The sequence below is a fragment of the Macrotis lagotis genome, chromosome 1 (assembly GCF_037893015.1).
Source record: "Macrotis lagotis isolate mMagLag1 chromosome 1, bilby.v1.9.chrom.fasta, whole genome shotgun sequence".
Lineage (NCBI taxonomy): Eukaryota > Metazoa > Chordata > Mammalia > Peramelemorphia > Peramelidae > Macrotis > Macrotis lagotis.
In genome coordinates, this window is record NC_133658.1 from 541697846 (window position 1) to 541722018 (window position 24173).

The window sequence follows — 24173 nt, forward strand, 5'->3', positions numbered from 1 at the left end:
CAGCTCTTTGTTTTGAATAGGATGTTCTAGCAGATGTTTGATTAGTTCCTCTCAAATCACTATTATATGCAGCTTCCATTTAGTTGATCTTTTTTTTCCTGAACTCATTTATTTCTTCTTCCTGCCTAAGGGTAATAGTTTGATTTATTTTTGTTAATGTGGGCCTAGGATTTCACTGATAAAGGGAATTCCCAGGTGAGTTGAGGAAACTTACATATAGTAGTGCAAGTTCACTGAGGTCAGTGACACTGATCTCCCTTGCTGTTCTTCAACAAGATAATCTATCTCCTGGATCCATGTTTTAACTGACACTATCAGTTCTTTCTTTGGGTTGGATATCATTCTTTGTCATAAGTCTATCAGAGAAATTATTTCATTTTTCCCACAGTTGCTGTTGCTAGCTATATTCCCTCCATCCTATTCTCCATCACCCCCATTTAGTCTTTTCTCTCTCTCACCCTGTCCCTTCTCAAAAATGTTGTATCTGACTACTGTCTCCCATGATTTTCCCCTTCTATCACCTACCACCACCACCCCTCACCCCCTGTCCCTTTTCTGCCATCCCTTTCCTCTCCTGTTTTCCTCTAGGGTAAGATAGATTTCTCTACCTGATTGAGAGTGTGTGTTATTTCCTCTTTGAGCCACTTCCAATGAGAGTAAAGGTTCACTCACTATCCCTCACCTTCCCTTTCTTCCAAAAGCATGTGCCTCTTTTATGTGAAATAACTTATCCTATTCTACTTCTCCTTTCTCTTTCTCCCAATACATTTCTTTCTTGCCCATTAACTCTATCTTAATATTTTATATCTTCAAATTCAATTCCCTCCTGACCTTGTGTGTATGTGTGTGTGTGTGTGTATATGTATATGTATGTATATATATATATATATATATATATATATATATATATATATATTCCTTCTAGCTACCCTAATAAATGAGAAGGCATATGAGTTGTCAGAATCATTTTCCCAGACAGGAATATAAGTAGTTCAGTATCATTGAATCCCTAATAATTAACCATTCCTGTCTAGTCTTTCTATTCTTCACCTAAGTCCTGTATTTGAAGTTCAAACTTTCTGTTTAGCTCCAATCATTTCTCTGGGAAAGTTTGAAAGTCCCCTATTTCATTGAATATCCATCTTTTCCCCTGAAAGGATGTTTTCAGTTTTGCTGGGTAGTTGATTCTTAGTTGTAATCCAAGCTCTTTTGCCTTCTGGAATATCATATAAAAGCTCTTAATGTAGAAGCTGCTAAATCTCATGTTATCCTGACTGTAGCTCCACAATATTTGAATTGTTTCTTTCTGACTGCTTGTAAAATTTTCTCCTTGACTTGGGAGTTTGGAAATTTGGCTATACTATTCCTAGCAATTTTCATTTGGGGATCTCTTTCAGGAGGTGATGGATGAATCTTTGAATTTCTATTTTACCCATTGCTTCTAGGATATCAGGGCAATTTTCCTGGAGAATTTCTTGAAACTGAAGTCTAGGCTGTTTTTCTAGTCATGACTTTCAGGTAGTCTAATAATTTTTAAATTATCTCTCCTGAATCTATTTTCCAGGTCATTTATTTTTCCAGTGAGATATTTCACATTTTCTTACAGTTGTTCAATCTTTTGGTTTTGTTTTATTGTTTCTTGATTTCTCACATAGTCATTCGTTTCCTTAGCTCCATTCTACATTTTAAGGAATTATTTTCCTTAGAGAGTTCTTGTATCTCTTATCCCATCTGGCCAGTTTTACTTTTTAAGGCATTCTTCATCTCATTGGCCTTTGGGACTGCTTTTTTCCATTTGACCCAAACTGATTTTAAGATGTTATTTTCTTCAGTACTTTTTTGTAATTCCTTCACCAAGCTGCTGGCTTGGTGTTCGTGATTTTCCTGCATCACTCTCATTTCTCTTTCTAATTTTTCCTCTACCTCCCTTACTTGATTTTCAAAATTGGTTTTGAGTTCTTTCATTGCCTGGGATCAATTCCTATTTTTATTGGAGGCTTTGGACACAGAAGCTTGGACTTTGTCATCTTCTGAGTGTGTATTTTGATCCTCCATAGGACCTAAATAATTGTCTATGGTGGGATTTCTTTTCTATGGTGGTTTGCTCATTTCCCCAGCCTATGACTGCATTTTAACTATTTATTAAAGGTGGGACTCTGCTTCCAGGGTGGGGGGATGCACTGTTCCAAGCTTTTGAGGGTTTTTGCAGCTGTTTTCAGGGACACCCCACCAGGGTCGTCAATTCCTTCAGGGTCTTATGAGAGAATCTGATTGCTCTCCTGGCATGTGTTCTGTTGGTTGGTGACCACAAGCACTCCCCTCTGCCCTGAGACCATGAGGAGAGTCCCTGCTCTTCTATGGCAATAATGCTCCTTTTCCTAGGACTGGAATCCTATACAGGGACCTGGATCCGAGTATGGGTAAAGCCACAGTCTTGCCTCAGGGACAGCAGAGACCCTCTGCAACCTCTCCAACCCCCTTACCATTCTTGCTCTGGAAGCAGCTGCTGGGTAGCTCCCCAGACCTGCTCCTGATTCCCAGGCCTGATCTGCATTGAGGCCTGTGCTGAATTGGGCTCCTCTCTCACTCTGGTGAGACAGTTTTCCTGCATAACTTCTCAGTTGTCCTTGGCAGCACCTGAGCTGAGAGGTCTGAAAATCACCACCATTGCCACAAACCCAAGCATCCCCAGGGACTCAGGCAAGCTCCTGTTTGATCCCAGGCTGCGCTGCAGGCCCTTTCTAACCCAGGTACAACACACTTTTCCCTCAGATATTCCAAGTTGTCTTGGGCTGGAAAATATTTCACTCAGTCTTTTTTGTGGATTCTACCACTCTAGAATTTGGTTAGAATACTTATTTAAAGGTATTTGGAGTGGTCTGGGGGAGAATTTACAGGATTCCTGCCTTTATTATATTGTCTTGGTTCCACCCCCTTCATTCAAGTTTCATCTAAGTATTCCATCTTCAAGAGGCCTTTTCCAGTCTTCTTTAATACTAATGTCTGCCCTTGGAAATTATCTCCAATTTCTTCTGAACTGTATCTTGTTTGCATAAGTGCTTTAATATTTCCAAAGTGTTTTACAAATTCATAACAAGACATTATCAACAGATTAGGAAACTAGACAGTTTAAGTGACTTGTCCAATGCCACAAAGCTAGTAAATGTTTGAAATAGTTTTGAATTCAGCTCTCTCTAACTCCAGATCCAAGATTCTATCCACCCTAGCACCAGTTCCCTCTAGTTGTTTGAATTCAACTATGAGTTCCTTGAGAGCAAGCATTGATTGTTTTTGCCTTTCTTTGCATCCCTATCTCTCAGGCACTTAATAAAATATTTGTTGACTTGAGGGTTTTTTTAATGTTATATTTGCCATTTTTTGTGTGTGATAAACGGCTTTTAAAAAGGTTTCTCTTTTGTCTTTGTGCTCCTGCCATATTGCCTGGAACATAGTAGATTCTTTTTTTAAAAATTTTATTATTTTAAGGCAGTGGGGTTAAGTGACTTGCCAGAGATCACACAGCTAGGCAATTAAGTGTCTGAGGCCATATTTGAACTTAGGTCCTCCTGACTCCAGAGCTGGTGCTCTGTCCACTGCCTCATCTAGCCACACACCCCCCCCATAGTAGATTCTTTTTTTTTTTTTTTTTTTTAGGTTTTTGCAAGGCAAATAGGGTTAAGTGTTTTGCCCAAGGCCACACAGCTAGGCAATTATTAAGTGTCTGAGACCGGATTTGAACCTAGGTATTCCTGACTCCAGGGCTGGTGCTTTATCCACTACGCCACCTAGCTGCCCCCCCCATAGTAGATTCTTTTTTTTTTTAATTTATTTTTTTATTCTCATTTTGTACAAATGTTTTTTTACATTAATAAAATATTCTTGTTTACAAGTAAACAAAATACCCCTCCTCCCCCATGAATATAGCTATACTTGTTTGGGCGAAAAAAAGTAAAGGGGAGAGAAAAAAATTAAAATAAAAAATAATAATAGTAATAATTGTAGGTATGGCCAGGTGGCACAATGGACGAAGCACCAGCCCTGGAGCCACGAGCACCCGAGTCCATATCCAGCCTTGTAAACCCAACAGTCACCCAGCCATGTGACATGCAAGCCACCCAATCCCCACTGCCCTGCAAAAAAAAAAAGAAAGAAAGAAAAGACCCAAAATAAAATAAAATAGTAATAATAGTAGGGGTGGCTGGGTGGCAGACAGAGCATTGGCCCTTGAGCCAGGAGCACCTGGGTCCAAATCCGGTCCCAGACACCCAAAGATCACCCCGCTATGTGGCCCCAGGCAGGCCATCCAGCCCTACTTGCCCTGTACCCTCCCCCAAATAATCATAACAAAAAATGTGCTTGAGTCTTTGTTCCAACACCAACAACTCTGTCATGGGTGGATCTCATTCTTTATGATAAGTCCATCACAAAAGTTATTTCCATATTTTTCCACCATTGCCATTGCTGATCACAACTCCCTCCTTTCTTATTTCTCCACTCCATGTACTCTATTTCCTCTCCTTTCACTATGACCCTGCTGTAGGGTCGCTGAGTGGCACAGCAGACAGATCCCTGGTCCTGGGGCCAAGAAGCCCTGAGCCCCCATACCACCCCTTAGGCCCAGAATCCACCTGGCCTTGTGGTCCTGGGCAGGCCTTCCATTCCCAGCCCCTTGCAAGAAGTAAGAAAGAAAATGTGTTATATCTGGCCACTCTCCCCCATGGTCCAGCCTCTCCTCCTTTATTCACATCCCCACCCCTTTCCCCTGCTCCCCCCTCCTTCTTACTCCAGATGTCTATACCCTATTGAGTATATATGCTGTTTCCTCTCCTAGCCATCTCTGATGAGAGCAAAGTTTCCCTCATTCCCCCTTGCCTCCCCCCTTCCATATCATTGCAATAGCTCATTGTAATAAAAAAAAAACTTATGTGAAATATCTTGGACTATTCCCCCTCTCCTTTTTCTTTCTCCCTTTCCATTTCCCTTTTTTTTCCTATTGACTCCATTTTTACACCATATTTTATCTTCGAATTCAGCTTTCTCCTGTGCTTCAACTATAAAAGCTCTCTCTACCTGCTCTATTAACTGAGAAGGTTCATATGAGTATTATCAGTGTCATTTTTCTATGCAGGAATACATTCAGTTCATCCTCATTAAGTCCCTCATATTTCCCCCCTCTCCTCCAATCTCCATGCTTCACCTGAGTCCTGTATCTGAAGATCAGACCTTCTGTTCAGCTCTGGCTATTCCAAAAGGAACATTTGAAATTCCCCTGGTTCATTGAAAGTCCATCTTTTTCCCTGGAAGAGGACATTCAGCCTTGCTGGGTAGTTCATTCTTGGCTGCATTCTAAGCTCTCTTGCCTTCTGGTATATTGTATTCCAAGCCCTATGAGCTTCCAATGTAGCTGCTGCTAAGTCCTGTGTGATCCTGACTGCAGCTCCACGATATTTGAATTGTGTCCTTCTGGCTGCTTGTAATATTTTCTCTTTGACTTGGGAGTTCTGGAACTTGGCTATAATATTCCTAGGGGTTGGTTTTTTGGGATCTCTTTCTCTGGGGGATCGGTGGATTCTCTCCATTTCTATTTTGCCCTCTGCTTCTAGGATATCAGGGCAATTTTCCTGTAGTAATTCTTTGAAAATGATGTCAAGGCTCTTTTCCTGATCATGACTTTCAGGTATTCCAATAATTTTTAAATTATCTTTCCTAAGTCTGTTTTCCATATCAGTTGTTTTTTCAATGAGATATTTCACATTTTCTTCTAATTTTTCATTTTTTTGGTTTTAAAGTATTGATTCCTGATTTCTGTTAAATTCATCAATCTCCCTGAATTCTATTCTTTGTCTGAAGGATTTGTTCTCCTCAGAGAGTTTTCTTATCTCTTTTTCCATCTGGCCAATTTTGCTTTTTAAAGCATTCTTCTCCTCAGTAACTTTTTGAACTGTTTTATCCATTTGACCTAAGCTGGTTTTTAGCATGCTATTTTCTTCAGCATTTTTTTGGATTTCCTTGACTAAGCTTCTGACTTCATTTTCATGTTTTTCCTGCATGTCTCTCCTTTCTTTTCCCAGTTTTTCTTCCAACTCCCTCATTTGATTTTCAAAGTCTTTTTTGAGCTCTGTCATAGCCTGAGCCCAATTTCTGTTTTTCTTGGAGTCTTTAGATGCAGGAGCTTGTGCTTCCTCATCTTCAGACTGAGTATTTTGGTCCTTCTTGGGCTCATTTGCAAAATATTTCTCAATAGTCTTCTTTTTGTTTTTCTGCTTGCTCATTTTCCCAGCCTGGGCCTGGTTTGGGGTGTTGCTTGAGCTTTTGGGACACTCCCACAAGGGTCTCAGTGTGTGAGGCTCTGTCAATCCCTCCTGGTCTGTGAATGACCATAAGCGCCCCCCTCTGCCACGGGGCTGAGGTGGGGGAGCCCTGCTGTTCTATGGGGGGGGCCTAGACTGCGATCAGGATCTGAATGTGGTCAGAGCCCCTGAATCCTGTTTCAGGGGCAGAGGACAGAGCTAGACAGTCTCTCTTCACTCCCCTCCCTCAGCTCTATGGGCTCATGCCCTGGGGGCTCCTGCTTACCAGCCCTGCCTGCTTCTGTTTCCTGGATCAGGGCTGGGGAAAGAGGATGCTGCTTGCTGTGTGCCCTGAGGGCTGGGCTCCACATGCTCGCTCTGGCAGAGGTCCTTGCTGTTCCCCCACTTTGTGCCCGGTGCTCCCCAGGGTGCAGCTCAGGAGACTCCCCCGCTGGGGCTGCCTCTCCAATCCTGGGGAGCAGAGCCTTTCTGCTGTTTTCCCGGTTACCTTGAGTAGGAGAACTGCCTCACTGGGTCCCTTTGTGGGTTCTGTCTCTCAAAAATTTAGTTAGAGTCCTTAGCTGATGAATTTTATCAGAGAGCTCTTAAGACTGGATCCCTTCTTGTCGCCATCTTGGCTCCGCCCCCATAGTAGATTCTTAATGAAGGTTCCTTCGTTGACTTATGTATAAAGTTTTCTTCTCTGTTTTTATTTTAAAAGCCTGTTAATAAGATATGCATGGCTCTAGGCAAATGTATTTTTTTGTAAATTTTATTTAGTGTACTCCATCCCTGACCAAATATTTACCATTTCTGCATTTCAAATTATAACCCAAGAATCAAGTCCCATTTTTCAAATAACATTTTAATCAACTGTACATTTCCTTTATCTCTTTTTCTTCCAAAACTCTTAACTTTAATCAGCAGCTATAACAAAAACACTACCTGTATCTCAGAGTTATTTGACATTGTTCACTATTCAGTTTTATGGTAGCATAAATTTAGAACAAGAAGAGACTTTTCATTAACATCTGACCTCTCCCCACTCAGTTTATAGGTGAGGAAACCAAAGTCCAAGGAGTTCATGGCTTGCCCTGGACACACAAATCATTAAGTGACAGAGAAAGAATTTGAACCCAGTTTATCTGACTCCAAATCAGTGTTCTTTTTATTGCTTCTTGCTGATCCTAGAACTTAGGCTTAACTCTACACAGTGATAAATCTTTTAGTAGAATTTATATGGAATTTCTGCAAATGATAGTTTGTAAAAATGTGAATTTTTTGTAACCCATCTATTGACAACTTTGTCATCATAAAACTTTGAAAGTTAGTTTGCTTTTTAGAAAATTTAATGGAAATGATCATAATTTTCATTGTACTTTTAGAGCAGCACTGTTACATAGTGTGGAAAGTACTTGATTTGAAGTCAGAACTCCATGATCATATACTAGGTTAAAATTCTTGCTCTGACACTTAAAAATTGTGATTTTGGCCACACAGAATAGTACATTTGGAAGGGAATCCCAGAGGCCATCCAATGATTCCACACATGTCTGACCAAGAATTACCTTTGCAGCACTGCCCACAACCAGTCAGTTCATCATTTTTTTTAGAAAGTTTTCAAAGAGGAAGAAATTCATTACCTCCTATTACAACCTACCCATTTAATTTTTGCACAACTTAGCAGAAAATCAGAATTGATATTCCATCTCCTACTTTCATTCATTTGTACAAACTGTCACTCTCCTTCCATCTCTTTTCAGAAGAATCCTTATTTCAAGCCTCAGGTCAGGTACCAAATCATTCTTTCCTTGATTTCGTCCCCCTGCCCCAAGTTCCTATTGCTCTCTCCTTTCTCTAATTATTTATCTCTATACATTTTATTATTCCTTTGCTCCTTTTCCCAATGTAAGTTTCATAGGGACTGAACGGTTTCATTTTGTTTTTATAACTCCAGTATCTAGTAACATAGTAAAAACTTAATTGGCATTTGTTTAGTTAAATTGTTATATATTCTTGGAAATCCAAGTTGAAATTTTATGATTGATTAATTACTGAAATATTATAATTAAGTTAAAAGTGTTATGAGTTAAGTCTTGGTGACCTCATCAGCAATTATAACTTTAATTAACATCTCTAGGCACTTGACTCTCAGATCTAATCATTTCCTCAACCCCAGTAGCCTATTGGACATCTCACTCAATATAAACAAAAGAGAACTCATCTCTACTCCTCACTTCCTAACTCTTTCAGTCACCCAGAATTTTGAATTTCTCTCTATCTGTTTAAAGTGCCATCATTCTTTTAGTCATCTCGGTTTGCAATCTCAGAGTTATCCCTGACACTTCACTCTCCCACATCCCACATATCCAGTCAATCACCTGATCTTGCTAGTTCTGCTTCTGTAACATCTGCCACATTTGTCCCCTCTCTCTTATTCACAACTACCAACCTAGTGATGATTCTAATCAATCTCTACTGGACTGTTGTAATAATCTTTTAATTGGTCTCCCTGTCCCAAATCTTCTCCCTGAGTCTGTACTCTATTTATCTGCCAAATTGATTTTCCTGAAGCACATACCTTTATCTTGTTGCTCCTGTATATCCTAGGCCTACTCAAAGATCAAATACAACTTCCTACTTGTCATTTAAAATCCTTCAGAATTTGATTTCAGTCTATCTTTCTGGACTTACTATGGATTACTCTTGTCATGTACTTAAAAGTCTAGCCAGACTGTCCATTTTTGCCCTTCTCACACATGATAATAATAGCTACCATTTTATATATAGTTCTATGACTTACAAAACACTTTATATCTATTATTTCACACATCACACCCTCCCTCTTTAGTGCCTTTACACTTTTTCATTCCTGGAAAGTATTCCCTTTTCATCTCTGCCCTTTAGAAACTCTTGCTTCCTGCAAACCTCAACTCAGAAGCCACCTTCTACATGAAGCTTTACCAGATTTTTACTTCACCACAACTATTAGTGTCCCACCTCCTTCAACTTGTATTTATTTTGTTTTATAAATGTTTCCTGTGCTTTTATGTATATATTATCTCTCTAATAGAATATAAGTCCTTTAAAGGCAGAAACTTTTTAGGGGTGGCCTTTGAATTCAAGTATCAAACATAGTTGATATTTAATAAACACTCATTGCTTGGCTAATTGCCACCATTTACAATATTTCTATAGAAAAACACATTCTGAGTTTCACACAGCTAACTTCAAAACAACTTATAACACAACCAATGAATTCATTGCAACCACCAATAGTCCTGTGTCATTCAAGCTGTAGACAACTTTTAGGGAAGAAAAAGAGCTTCCATGTATGCCCATAAATATTTTCAAATGAATTGAGAACTGTTTTAGTAACATTATACTTGGTCCCCTTTTCACAGAATGGGCAGCAAATTATGGATGAGCCTATGGGAGAAGAGGAAATTAATCCACAGACTGTAAGTAAAACTAACCCTATTAAAATGTAGCATAGGTAATTAATAGATTACCAGCTTTAGTTAGCTTTAACTTACAAGAAGGAAATTCCAGGATTCAATATTTAATTGGTGGTGTGTGGTAGTAGTAGTAGTAGTAGTAGTAGTAGTAGTAGTAGTAGTAGTAGTAGTAGTAGTAGTTGCATTCATAGTTGTAATAGGAAAAATAGTAGAAATTGCTTTCAGAAATTATAGTGGTCAAATATATTTTTCTGTGGTATAAGTTTATGCATCTAGTTAGCTACATAGTGGAGACTCAGGTTTAGGAAGTGTTTCTCTCCAGGTTTGGTGCTCATTCCACTTCTTTTTAAAATCCATTTCAAATAAACTTAGTAGAACTTTTTGTGAAATGGTCTAGCTGATTTTGATATAAGGGTAAAATGACTTTTTTCATGTTCCTAACTAACTTAGTTAAAATTTAGGTGTTTTAAAAAAGTTGAAACTGATTATAGATTTAATAAGAATAAATGTCTGACAAAACTGGAAAAATGTTTTTCTTTTTGTTCCCCCCCCCCCCCCAAGAATTCAACTAGGAAACTAATAACAAGACTCGGGTTAAAAGACCTGAGCTCCTCTTAAGACAATGTAAATGACTAATAGAAAATTATTTTCTCTCTCTGTGCCATGGTTTCTTCATCTGTAAAATGGCATCAGTAAAACATTATAGGATTGTTAGGAATGTGCTCTATAAACCTAAAACACTAATAGTAGTATGATTTCTTAATAAGAATGATAATGGTTTTTGCATTGTTTCCTACACATATTTCAGAATCATAGAAGTTATCTTGAAAGATGTGACAACATAATTTTATTTGATTCTCTGATTATGATCACATGAAACAAAAACAAGGACATATGTGCTTGGTGTTCAGTTGTCTTCAGTTGTGTTTGACTCTCTGAACCCTTTTGGGATTTTCTTGGCAAAGATATTATAGGATTACTTTATCATTTCCTTTTCCAACTCATTTTACAGATGAGTAAATGAAGATAAACAGGGTTAAAGTTATGTGCTCAGAGTCACACAGCTAATCAGTATCTGAAGCCAGATTTGAATTTTGGTCTTCCTAACTCTAGGCCTGTCATTCTATCTACTGCACCATCTAGCTGCCCCAAGGCTTACCAGAGGTATTTATGCAAGTATCATGGAAAATGGTCAACACAGAGTTCAAAAAGGAGCCTAAAGAAGGATGACACCACCTAGATGCATTTGACATTGTGCTGACAGTATTAAACCCCCAGAATATGCAAAGCTTGCAAAATGAGATCCATAGTTAATCAAGAGTTTGACCTATCTATATAGAAAAAATTAAATGAATGAAGAATGCCTGTTGTCCAAAATTTTATATACAGGGGAGAACTGCACAGTGCTTATACCATTCATTTATCAGTATATATCTCATGGACAGACAATGTAATGGACAAAGAGCTGGATCTCATTAAACTTAAACATTCTAATAAGTAAGCTGGATTGCTTTGAGAAATGTACCCCCTTCAATAGAAGTACTTCTTTTTAACAGTAATATTCTTTTTGGTGGTCTTCTTGACTGTATGGTATCTATGCCTTAAATCTAAATGCCCTGATTCTTATAGATTGGTCAACATTAGATCCTAGCCTAAGTCTTATTTGGTCATTGTTTCCTACCTCAAACCTCAGATGGTCATTCTTTGGGCCCTAATGGCTCAATATGAGTATAAATCTCAATTGTTTCTGTTATGGCCAGAAAGCCCTAGGATCTTCCCCTAGAGTATTTTTTAATTTGGTAAAAGAGGCCATTCTTTGCCTCATTTCTTACGCAGCCTTAATTACTGAATGGGTGTTGCCTCAGTCAAACTGAAACCTGGGAAAGACCTTAACTAAAAACACCAAGTTCTCCCACAACTTCAGGGAGATTCTCTTTTGTATCTGGCCACTGGTTCTAGATGATTCCAGAGGAGAGAGTGAAATTGCTGTCTTTGCACAGCTTTCCCTCACTTAAATTCAATTCACTTCCAAGTCATATCATCACCTTTCTGATATCATGGTCCCTTTCAATAATGAAGGATAGAAAACAACAGGGTATAGACCAGATAGGCCCCAGGCCTACAAATTAGTCCGTGGGAAAAAGGGATGGAATCAAGGATATATTGAAGAATTGACCTTGACAAAAAGGGTTACTTCTTTATTAGGACCTGAAGTGAATTAAGGATTAAATGATAGAGAATGATGGCAGAAGGGTGTAAAATGAGGAATCTATTTTACCACACATTGTTCTACCACCTAATTTCTTCTCACTTTGATTTTTTTTATTTTTTAGAGGATAAGTTACTAAATATCTGGTTGTTCTTAGTGTAAAAATGATTATTTCCCACAGTTGGTAGGCTTCTACTCATACTTTTTTTCTTGTTGCATCTATCACAAGTACCAGAATAATATTTGAGTAGATGAAAAAATCAATACAGCCCAGAACCTCTTAAGAGTTCTTCTACTCTATTTGAAAGCTGGAAAGAGTGGAAGTTAATAAACCTGTGTAAAAGTTTTACAGATAAATGAGCCAAGATGTGTGCTTTTTGCATTTTAGTGGGAAATATGCAAGGTTTGGACATAGGGGAAAATTAGGTTCAAATCCTGGTTGAATATTTATTTATTTATTTATTTATTTATTTAAATTTATTTATTTAAATATTTATCACCTGCATGACCTTGAGCAAGACATAGCTTCTCTGAGCCTCAGATTCATCATCATAAAAATGATGAAGTTTAATTAAGTGACCTCCAAGGTCACTTTTGGCTCTAAATCTCTTCCCCTAATATGTATGTCATTATTGCCTGAAATGGTTCACATATCATTAAGCATAGTGAGTCTAAAATAGAATTATTTAAAATGCAAAAAATAATTGCTTAATGTTGTGGTAACTGTGCTGTTGATTTTTTTTTGGTAGGAACAATTTTCTTTGTGTCATAACTAAACCCTTCTAAATAATGTGAAGAATTACAGAATCTGTCCCAAAGAATGATGACTTCTTTTTTTTTCCAAATTAATTGAATTTCATTTAAGTAAAATGAAAACCTTTAGGCAATTTATAGAAAATACTTTGGGGCAGGTATATTATTAAATTATACTTTCTAGACTAATTGCCCCCGAAATTTAAAATTTTAACCTATTTCTCTATCACTAGTAGTATCCTTTCCATCCTAATTATCCTCTCCAACTCCCCATAAACACACTAAAGGAACAGGTCAAAACTTGTTGGCATTTTGCCTGAAAGATTTCCAGCTACTTGTTCTAAATATAATGAGAAATAGGGAAAAAAATGATCATATATGTCCATAACAAATCTATAGATTAACTAAAAATTTAAAAAGGAATTTGATGAATATTTCCTAAAATTGTTTAATACTTTAAATTATATTGAAATTCCAAGGAACAATTCATTAAAAACACTTTAATTTTTTCCTTCCAACAGCGAGAGATGATGAACTTAGTGCAGAATGAGACGTATAGTTTTTGGTTTTAGCCAATGTGAGAATTTGTTTTGCTTGATTTTGTATATTTATTACAAGATTTTGTTTTTCTTTTTATTTCAGAGGTAGGAATAAAGGTGAGGAGAAGAAAGAAATTCTATTTAAAAATTAGCTTACTTTAAAAAAGACATTTATAGATGATGTATATAGATATGTGTATATGTGTTGCATGAACTAATTCAGTAATTAATATTCAGTTGCCACAATAGGGGAAAGGATAAGTTTTGTAATGAACTCAACTTGGAAAAGTTTACATTCTAGAACATTGCAAGTGGATTTTGTGTGTTGGAGGTTGAGGGAGTGGTAAAAGTGTGGAACACAATATAAGTGAACATTTTCTAAAGAATATCAAAAGTACAGAATATCAAAAATAGTTTAAATTCACTGCCCATAGGCATTTGAATATTTTTGTAATGCTAACGTAAATCATCATATGCACCAAACTTTGTTATCTTTTAAGTTCTAAAAAATATATGCAGTTTGAATGTCAGGTATCAAGTAACTGTCACATAACTGGTAAGTGACTGAGACTAGATTTGAACTCAGGTCTTACTAATTTCAGACACAGCTGCAAATGAATCCTTATTTAATTTCAGGCAAAAAAACAAGGAATATAATGGTCTTAGTAGTTATATGATTACTGACTTGGTCCCTAGAAGAAAAGGTACCAGCCCTGAGTAAACACTTTGTCCTCCCTTTTTATTTCTGTTCTATTTTCCAGAAATGATCTAGTATCCTCATCTTGATACTCCAAAAGACCAGTCCAGCCCCAAATCCCACAAACCCTGTACATTCTTCCTGTTCTTGCTCCTTTCTCTTCTTTGCAATAAAAGCTCCCATTTTTTTAGTAGCTCTATTATAAAGATCAAGGAAAGCAAGAAATCTCTTCCCCAAAAGAATACTTCCCACCCCCCAACCCCTGAATTTGCACTGAGTAAGGCAGAAGAGAAGATACATTTTTTTTTATTGAATCTCTTTTCTTTATTTTATTCTTTGATTAGTTTCTCAGCGGGAGGAAGATAAAGTTGAATGTTAGAGAAACCATGGATATTGTAAATTTTCAACTGGTACTGATCTACTTAGGCAAAGTTTGCCTTTTTCTCTTTCCATCTGAACTCTTCTTCATTCTATATTCTCTTACCTAGTACTTTACTTATTATCCCATAGTCTCCAAAGTTCCTGGTCCTCTACCCAAGCCTGTCCTGCTCTCATTCTCCCCATTCCAATTAGAAAAAGCATTGATTTACACCTTAGTTATGTGCTGCAACCATTTCAAATTTCTTAATTCAGTATATTTGGTCTTTTAGTGAGCAAACTTAGCTCCTAAAAAAGTTTACGCTGATAATTTACTTAGTAAAACTTTTACTTTTGAAATACTAAAGTCTGAAGAAATTATTCTTTTCTCCAGTTGCTAAATCTGCTGTGGATAAAAGCTCTGATATTAACATCAATAAATGGAATAATATTTTGTGATTTTTGGCTTGGTCAGTCTCAGTTTAATTCCTTTTTTCAGCTCTTAGACAAATAATAGATCAATACTCTGTTCATCTGACTTGATCTTTCCAGTAGTACATGAATCAGACAAATTTACAAGGCCAAACCCAAAAGCACTAGAGTCCAGAGAAAATCACAAACTCACACAATTGACTACTGTGAGTTAACGAAATCCTAGTTTTATAGCCTGTGTTTAATCTCATACTTATATGATACTTAACGCCATAAACATTATTGCCCTTCAAGACAAGGGTTTTTAAGCATCAGGTCAGTGCTACTACAGTTGTCTCTACTGCTAGCTTTTATACTCTAATTGTTTAGTGATTCCTTACTAGTTCTGTTGTAAATGAGTGTCTCTGCTATGATACAGAGGATAAAATACTGAACTTAGAATGACATCTCACCTCAGATACGACAAATCGCTCAATCCCCTTTAGCCTCTGTTTCTTATTTTGTAAAATGTGGATAATAGTAACTACAGGACTAGCCTCACAGAACTGCTGTGAAGAGCAAATAATATAATATAATATAATATAGGTAATATACTTCACAAATTTTAAAGCACTAGATAAATACATTTATTAAAATTATTATTAATCTCATCTTGTAACCAATGATAATCTAATTTATATTGAAACAGAACTGGGACAAATCATCATCCTACTGTTGCTCCTTAAAGTTTAGCATATTACTGTACAAGTTAGATAAACTTGATTGCTTTTTAGTAAATGAATAAAAAGTGTTTAAATACAAGTTCATATTCTGTAGGTTCACTGAGAGGCTTTTGAAGAATTCTGATACATCCAGGATAATGAGGATATACGTACTACACATCCTGTTGCCTTATAGTTTTGATTTTTTTTTTGTCTTAAGCTCTGCATTTTTACATAGTATAGAGACTGGGTGAGTGCAATGAAGATATCTATTAAAAAATTCTTAAATTTTTATGGAACAGGGCTGTGTTCAGGCAGTTGTTGACAATAGTTTTGTCTGTAATAATGCTTCAGTTCTGGCAAGGTTTCTGAATTTAAAAAGATATTTTGAGGGGTGTATTTGGACTCCAGGGATTTATTCTCAGTTTGTGTTGGGTGGCAAACTCCTGATGTATAATTCTGGTCATCATTAATAGTAATTGTAGTATCATCATCATCATCCTGTTATTCTGATAAATTCCCCCAGTTACCTCTAACAGCATAATGGAAATGACCTTTGATGACTACATATGGCTTTAATTTGTTTCTTACTCCAGTCTGTAGTAAGTTAAGAAGAAACTTTTGTCCAAAAGACTTGAATTAGTGAACTCATAAGTAATAATGCATTGTTATATTGAAAGTGCTGTCCTTGGTTTTTCCCCTTTCCCCTTTTAAATAAATGAGAAAATAAGTCAAATGAGAAATTAATTATGTGTCAAGAGGAAACTGAGATTGCTAGTCATCAACTTATAATAGCTGACAAATCCAGCTATAAGGTTTGTTGGACACTTTACATATTTAGTCTCATTTATTCCTCACAGCATCACTGTAAAGTAGATATGAATGTGTTATCTCCATTTTACAGCTTAAGAAACCAAGTCTCAGAGTTTAAGTGACTTGACAAAGGGCACACAGCTAGTAAGTGTAGGAATTCTTATTCAGACTTGACTTTAAAAGTCCAGGCATAATCTGCCATACCCATCTGTGTTTCAAGATCAAGAAAAAGTAAGAACCACAAAGAGAATAAGGAAAATGAAAATTACATGAAATGGCACTGAAAAGGGAAATTCCAGTGCTTCAGGACACTGTTTATCTTTTTGCTCAGCTGAGGTGCCTGTGAGGAGGGCTCTAAGTAGCCATGGTGCCCAGCTGAAATGGCATGATTCTAAAGTCCCATTTTCACAAAGACTGGCAAAGACAAGTTGCCACGTAGTTTAATCAATCAGCCAGGAAGATCAGAAGGTATAAGGTCCGTCTAGCAAAATCCCTTTGAATTGCCCCTCATCCTTCATCTGGTCCTATCCAGTGCATTGTGAGGTACCCTATTGTCTGATACCACACCAAAGTACTTGCTGGTAGAGAAGTCAGATTGGAAGAGCTTCAGGTGTCTGGAATACATGAAAAAGTGGCCTAGACTATTGGTACCTCTGTGGACCTTGTTGCCCAAATCAGTCTACAGAGTCTTTCTGTGCAAAGATGCAGCAGCTAAAAGAATATAGTTCCAAACTGATCCTCTTCTCAGGGAATCCATCTGCACCCAAGAAGGGGTAACAGCTCTGCTGAAGAACTCAAGTTGGCAGTTCAGCTTACAGAACCAGTTATGCTCATCAGAAATGTCTACAAGAAAGATGAGAATTCCAAAGCATTTGCTAGTCTTTGTATAGCCAGGACTAATACCCATCTCTTTGGAATTCAGGCAAAACAAGCCAAGGAGGCTGCAGAGCAAGAAGTGAAGAAGAAAAAGTAAACAACTCCTGAGAACTTTAATAAAATAATTCAAAATTTTAAAAGAGGGGGGGGATTCCAGTGAATTATTTCACTCCATAATGGACCTCTACAGGGAGGAAACTGCTTCTTAGTTCCTAAGAAAACTTTAAGTTTAAGGAATATACAAATAAACAGATTTGCCTTTAGTCTTTTGAGTCTTTTTCTCTTAACTGTCATATCCAATTATTGAGTCCATTTCTGTTCCTTTAAGATCTTTTGTATTATATCTATTCATCTATTTCCTATCTTGTCATTAGCCTGCTGACCCTCAATTTTAAACTCTAGTCCCTAGCAGACCTCAACACAGGTATGACCATTTTATGTCAGCTAATCAAGTTTCCTTCAGTAAACTAAATGAAGCTGCTTATTGAATGGTTCATCTGGTTAACATTACTCCTGAAATACTAGCATTTTTAATTTATATAGTTTTTATTCAATATTACATCTATATTACTTGATTATTAGTATTTAATTTCTCCTTTTTTCATAGCAGATTTATGAAGGCAGCTAGGTGGTGCAGAGGATAGAGCTCTGACCTTAGAGTTAGAAGGATGGGAAATTGAATCAGGCCCCAGACACTTGACACTAACTAGCTGTGTGACCTTAAACAAATCACTTAACCCTGATTGCCTCCCATCCAGAGCCATTTCCAATTTTCCTGATCCATATCTGGCACTGGACCCAAATGACTCTGGAGGAGAAAGTGAGGCTGTTGACTTAGCATACTCTCAAATCCAATTCATGAGCTTGTCTTGGCATCACCTCCCTGATATCATGGTCTTCTTAGAGAATAAAGGACAAGCAGCAACTGATTTAAGGGTTGAATAGCTGTTTTAAATGAGAATTTGGGAACCTAATCATTTTAACAGTTTCAATAGGGAAATTGTTCTAGTTGATGAAATTATTACATAAGTTGGGGCCTTTCTAGTATAGAGATAATTCATTTCAGCATTCCATCTCTTATTCCTTCTGTAAGTGCTTTAAGATATCAAACAACAAATGCTTTTATAAAATAAGTACCTTCTTTGGTTTTTGTCCATCAGTCACTCATTTTTATCAGTAATTTCTGATATTAAACAGAAGAGAAAGTAGAATTATAGCTGAACTCTTCCAGTTTTTCACCTCTTCAGGAACTGATAAATTACAGAAAGCAAAATACAGTATTGGTTTGATAGATTCACACACATATAATACATGTGAGCAATTTTATTGTAATTTCTGACGTGATTTAATACTTTTGAGTTTTGGTGCCTTTGATTATTTTTTTTTTACTTTAAGTTTTGTCACATTAAGAAAATTGAGTAATTTTGCTTCAGTCAGTAATACAAGTAAGTAACCCTGGGAAAGGCTCTTAAGTTAACAAACAATGATTTTTCTCCTTCCTGCCTAGTCCTGTATCTCCCCTTTAAGCAAAATAAAAAAGAACCCATGTAACACAAGCATAGTTAAGCAAAACAAATTCCCACATTGCCCATATTCAAAAATCTATGCCTTGTTCTGCATCTTATATCTGTCACCTTTCTGACAGGAAGTATAATTCATAAGACTGCTGAAATCATGGGTGTTCATTATATTTGTCAAAGTTCTTAAGTCTTTCATATGTACTTGTCTGTACAATATTGTTGATACTATGTAAGTTTTCTGATTCTGCTTACTTTATTCAGCATCAGTTTATAAAAGTTTTCCCAGGTTTTTCTGAATCCATTCCTGTCATCATTTCTTAGAGTATAGTAGCATTACAATCACCATAATTTGCATTTCATGCTATAGAATTTGCTCCACCAATCCCCAACTGACAAGCAGCTGCTTGCTATTAATTTAAAAAAAAAAACTGCTATAAGTCATTTTGTACATGTGGGTCATTTTGCTCTTTGATCTCTTTGAGAGGCCTAGTAGAGGTATAACTGAATCAAAAGATAATGAACTAGACTTAAATTGAATAGAGGAGTGACATAGACTTGTACTTTAGGAAAATTCTTTTAATGACTGAATGGAAAACATAATGAAATAGGGAAAGACTTGAGGCAGCAGCTCTTCTAATAGTCTAGGCTTAAGGTAATAGCACCTGTGCTAGAATAGCAGCGGTGTTAAAGGAGAGAAGGGGGCATATTTGAAAATGTTTCCGTGGTGAAATCAATAGACATTAGCAACAGGTTGAATATGGAGGAGAAGGAATGAGGAGAGAAATTGAAGAGTTCAGGATTTCTCCCCTCAGGAACACCTATGATTAGAGAACCTGATCTGGAGGAAGGTCCAGCAAAGCAGATTGACCTCCCCAACCAGCTCCAGGGAGCAAGACTACACAAAGCCCATTTCTACTAGCTACATTCCTTTTGGACTTCTATGGAACTCTTCATCATACCTCCCCAGGAAATGATTTGATGGGAAATCTTAATGTTACAAGATTGAATCTTTCTGGTACTCAAGTCTGTTTCATCAGTATCCTCTTCAGCTCTGATTTGCCCATTTGGCTAGAGGTCATGGATCAAAAAATCAAAAGTCTAGAAAAGACAGAAAGAGAAAATATATAATGATAAGGGGAAGAAATACTTTTTAGAAAAAGATACAAAAAATTAAATTTAAAAAACTAATGATGAGCAAAACAAACTGAAGGAGAAGAAAAAAGGAATTCTACTTGAGTACTTAACTCAGAGGGGAAAGGAAAAGAGATCAAAGCAAGAAAGAAGAGGAAACTAATAAGTAAAACTCCCAAATCAGGGAAATTAATAACAAATAGGAGGAGAGAATTTAGGGTGAGGAGGAAAGAACTGGTTAGAATAGAACTACTTTAGAATAGGTCAGACTAAAACAATTGAAAAAGGGCATAATACTATGTTTATAAAGGAAAGGGGAGGGGAGGGTTCTAATTTTGTTGGGGATAAAGATGGAAGTACCTTTTACCCTTGCAGTAGAGTTCTTAAACTGAATTTTATAAATGACTTGATAATCATTTAGTTAAATATTTTTTATTCTGAACCTAATAGTAAAAAAAAGATTATTCAGGTACATGACAACACCACTAGCTTTCTTTTCTTTTTCTTTTGGGTTTTTTTTTTTTGTTTGTTTTTTGTTTTTTTGCTTTTTTGCAAGGCAATGGGGTTAAGTGGCTTGTCCAAGGCCACACAGCTATTATTAAGTGTCTGAGGCCAGATTTGAACTCAGGTATTCCTGATTCCAGGTGCTCTATCCACTGTGCCACCTAGCCACCCCCACCATTAGCTTTCTAAAAACAAAATATACCTGTTAGGTTATGTTATGTATGTCACTTTCAAAACAGCCCTGTTTTGAGTTTCTTTCTGAATTTCCTCCTCTCATATAAATTTTTTTAAAATGTTCTTGGCATCGATATCACACACATACACACACACACACACACACACACACACACACACACACACACACACCCTCTTCCTTCCTTGTGTCTCCTGTCCAAATAACTGAACAAAAGAAAGAAAAAAAAAGACCCTTAACTAATAAACATATTCAAGCAAAATAAATCCATACACTGGTATGTCTCTGTACTTTGTGTCTATCATCTATCAAGAGGTAGATAATATGTTTCATTATGAGTCCTTTGGACATAGGTTGGTAACTTTGTTGATCAAAGTTCTGATATCTATTAAAGTTTTTTATTATATTATTATTGTCCTTATAGAAATTGTTCTCCTGGTTCTACTCACTTCCTGCTACATAAGTTCCTACCACCCAAGATTCCTTAAAATTATTTTTTATGGTATGGTAATATTCCATACCACAATTTGTTCAGCCCCAAATTTCTAAGAAGCAATCTAAGGCATATCTTAAATTCTAGTTATTTTCTTTGCCCCTTCAATCACTCTAATCTTTTATATCCCTCTTCAGTCTCATAAAGTTTGCTTTGTTTGTGATTATTCTGATCCAACTGTTATCCTCCCTCTTAATCCACCCCACCCTCCCCACTTGTTTCCCTGTTTAGTTTGATATAGTTCCTATACCAAGGTAAGACTTGTGGTCTCTCTGATGTTCATTCCTCTTCATCCCTTCATGTTTATATAGTCTCACATTATTTATAAGAAATATTAAATTTTGACCTCTTTTCCTCACTTCTTCCCTTCTTAAAGCCCTTGAATCAATCTGCCCTCAGGACCGGTTTTCCTTTAATGTACTCTTTTTTTTTTTTTTTTTGCAAGGCAAATGGGGTTAGTGGCTTGCCCAAGGCCACACAGCTAGGTAATTATTAAGTGTCTGAGATGGGATTTGAACCCAGGTACTCCTGACTCCAGGGCTGGTGTTGTATCCACTGTGCCACCTAGCCGCCCCTAATGTACTCTTTAAAGACATTAAGATCCTAAAAAAATACTTGGTTTTTACCATCACCTCCCTTCATTGAAACATTACATTATCATATACTCTTTGTACTTGCTTAAATAAATTTATTCTATTTCAGAGTTTTCTATTCACTTGTGGACTTTAATCAGAAATGCTTAAGAATCTTCTGTCTTATTAATGGTGCATTTCCTTCTTCCCTCTCCCCACCTCTCCAACTTAGCTTTTCAGGGTATGGTATTCTTGATTCTCTGTATCTTTTGCCTGTTGGAGTATTGTATTCCAAGAATTCCTTAGCTTTTTAGTAGAATTTGCAAGTTTTTTAATGTAATGCTAATTGTTAATCTTTGGTTCTTAACTCTTTTCTGGACATTTGCAGTAGTTTTTATTTTGATATAGGAAGACCTGATTTTAACTATCCTAAAAGGGATTCCTTTGAGGAGGTAATCAGTGTAATCTTTGCCCTCTGATTCTAATAGAATTGTAAGGTTCTCACTTAATAATTTCAGGTAATTCATTTAATTTAAATAGAGCTCCTCAACACATTCAGTTTAGGTCAGTATTTAGCATGGAAACAATGTAAAGACTAATAAACTGCCTTCTATGGGGGGGGTGGAGAGAGGGAAATGAGATTTGGGAAAATTTGTAAAATTAATAAGTAAATAAATAAATTTTTAAAAAATTGAAAGAGCTCTCCTTGGGGTGGCTAGGTGATGCAGTAGATAGAGCCCTGGCCCTGGAGTCAGGAGTACCTGAGTTCAAATGTGGCCCCAGACACTTAATAATTTCCTAGCTGTGTGGCCTTAGGCAAGTCACTTAACTCCATTGCCTTGCAAAAACCTAAAAAAAACTAACCCCCCCCAAAAAAAAGCTCTCCTCTATCTTTTTTCCAGTTCTCTTATATTTCATATCAAATATCTTACATTCTTTCTAATCTTTTGGCTTTATTCTTGTATTCCTTGTTGTTTCATGGAATCATTGATTTCCATTTGGACTCTTCCAATTTTCAGGGTCCATGTGAAGAAGGGTCATCACTTTTTCTTTTGAACTACTTATTCTCTTTGCAGTTCTTTCCTCAAGAACTTTTATTTATTTATATATGAGCTTGCTTCATTTCTTCTAGGTACTTATGTAGTCCTTTTGAAAAAGATCTCTTTTGACATTCTATTTGCAATTGTTATGAAATTAGAGTTTCAGTAATTTTTATGCTTATGACTGTTTTCTTTGATTTACTCAGCTCTCCAGCTTTGGTCCTTGAGTTGGGTCTTTGTGGCAGAGTTAGGTTTCAACTCTGGCTGTTCTTTTTGGCTGTAGTGTTCAGTCAGCCTTGTTTGATCTTGCCCTGGATTCCCTGGGTTCTTGTGCTGACCTCCACCTTTCAGGATTAGTATCTCCTACCCCCACCTCAACCCTGTACCTTTGAAGAATAGAGCACTGAATTTTCCTCTCAGAAGACAGAGACCTGAGAGACCCTGGACTTGGGCTGGTCTCAGTTTTATGTCATTCTGGTCAGTGCCTTTCCAACTTCAGTCTCGTTTCCTCTTTGTGGATTTAATATGTGTATTTCAGTGATTTAATATGTGTAATGACTAGCACTAGTATTGAAGTCAAATAACAGAGTCAAGCCTTTTATAAATAAATGAGCTACCATTGGGATTTAAATATATTTCATTAAATCAACTCATTTGCAATCTCTTGCTATAACTTTTAGTTGTAGTTGAAATAATTAGGAACTTAGACTTTCTGACTTTGGATTGATACCTGAACTTGTTTCTTTCTCTGTTGTTTGAGGGAATTGGGTTCAATTAGTATATTCTAAAGTAACTTCCCACCCCCCCAAAGTCACTGAAACTTTTTGAGTTGGAAATATGTTGGCAGATCCTTTAAATGCTAATCTTGGGAGTTGAGAAGACTTTTGATATTCAGGATATTTTGAAATAGTTCAATCTAGAAGTAAGAGGAGCAAAATAGAAGAACTTAGCACTAAATAATTTCATATTTAGCATTTTAAGAGAAGAAAATACTGCTAGTAATATTTTCAAAGAACTTTTCATAATATATGGAACATTAAGTTTCCAAACAATTTTATGTGGTTCATACAGTTTTATCAAATATTGATATCAGTTGATCACTAAGGTTCAGTACAACTAACAACATAATTCTATGTTTTCAGTTTCTAAATAAAACTTCTGAAAAGCCATTTTGAAACTTCCTTTTAGACTAGAAATATTTCTGAAATAAGCCTAAAAAAAAAGTTAAGCTAGTTTTAAATATATATTTTTAGTGTATGGCACAGAAGAACAGAAATTGAGAAGCTTTTACATTTTTGCATGTGTGTTAAGTATGGATTTCAGAAAAATCATTTCTGGTTCTTAGAAAATAAATATAATTAATTTTGATTTGTTTTAGTCTTATTGTACAAATAATGTTGCAGTTACTATTAAAGTATTACCATTTGTGAAGATTTTTAAGAAAAATACTGTATCTGTTGTCAGTAATTTTGCAGTTATCTTAAGCTTTCTGACTTTTCTGGGAACACTGACTAAAGAACATTTATAGGGTTTTACTGTCAACAAATCTGTTTTGGTTTCCTGCAGTAGTCCCCTGCATTTATCAGCTAGATATC

The 24173-nt window shown here is 36.4% G+C and overlaps 1 protein-coding gene and 1 pseudogene across 4 annotated transcripts in view; both read left to right on the forward strand.

The window, feature by feature from the left end:
• RPS6KA3 (ribosomal protein S6 kinase A3) overlaps nt 1-24173 on the forward strand; it is a 98553-nt gene that overhangs the window by 11288 nt on the left and 63092 nt on the right. For 3 of the 4 annotated variants that reach the window (XM_074214267.1, XM_074214265.1, XM_074214264.1), the window contains exon 2: nt 9695-9751. The exons of the other annotated variant lie outside the window; for it this stretch is intronic. In XM_074214267.1, coding sequence (XP_074070368.1) covers nt 9710-9751 — 42 coding nt within the window. In that variant the 5' untranslated portion in view covers nt 9695-9709. The remainder of the gene's footprint in view (nt 1-9694; nt 9752-24173) is intronic. 4 annotated transcript variants of the gene reach the window in all.
• LOC141507011 (large ribosomal subunit protein eL13 pseudogene) lies at nt 16614-23813 on the forward strand (annotated as a pseudogene).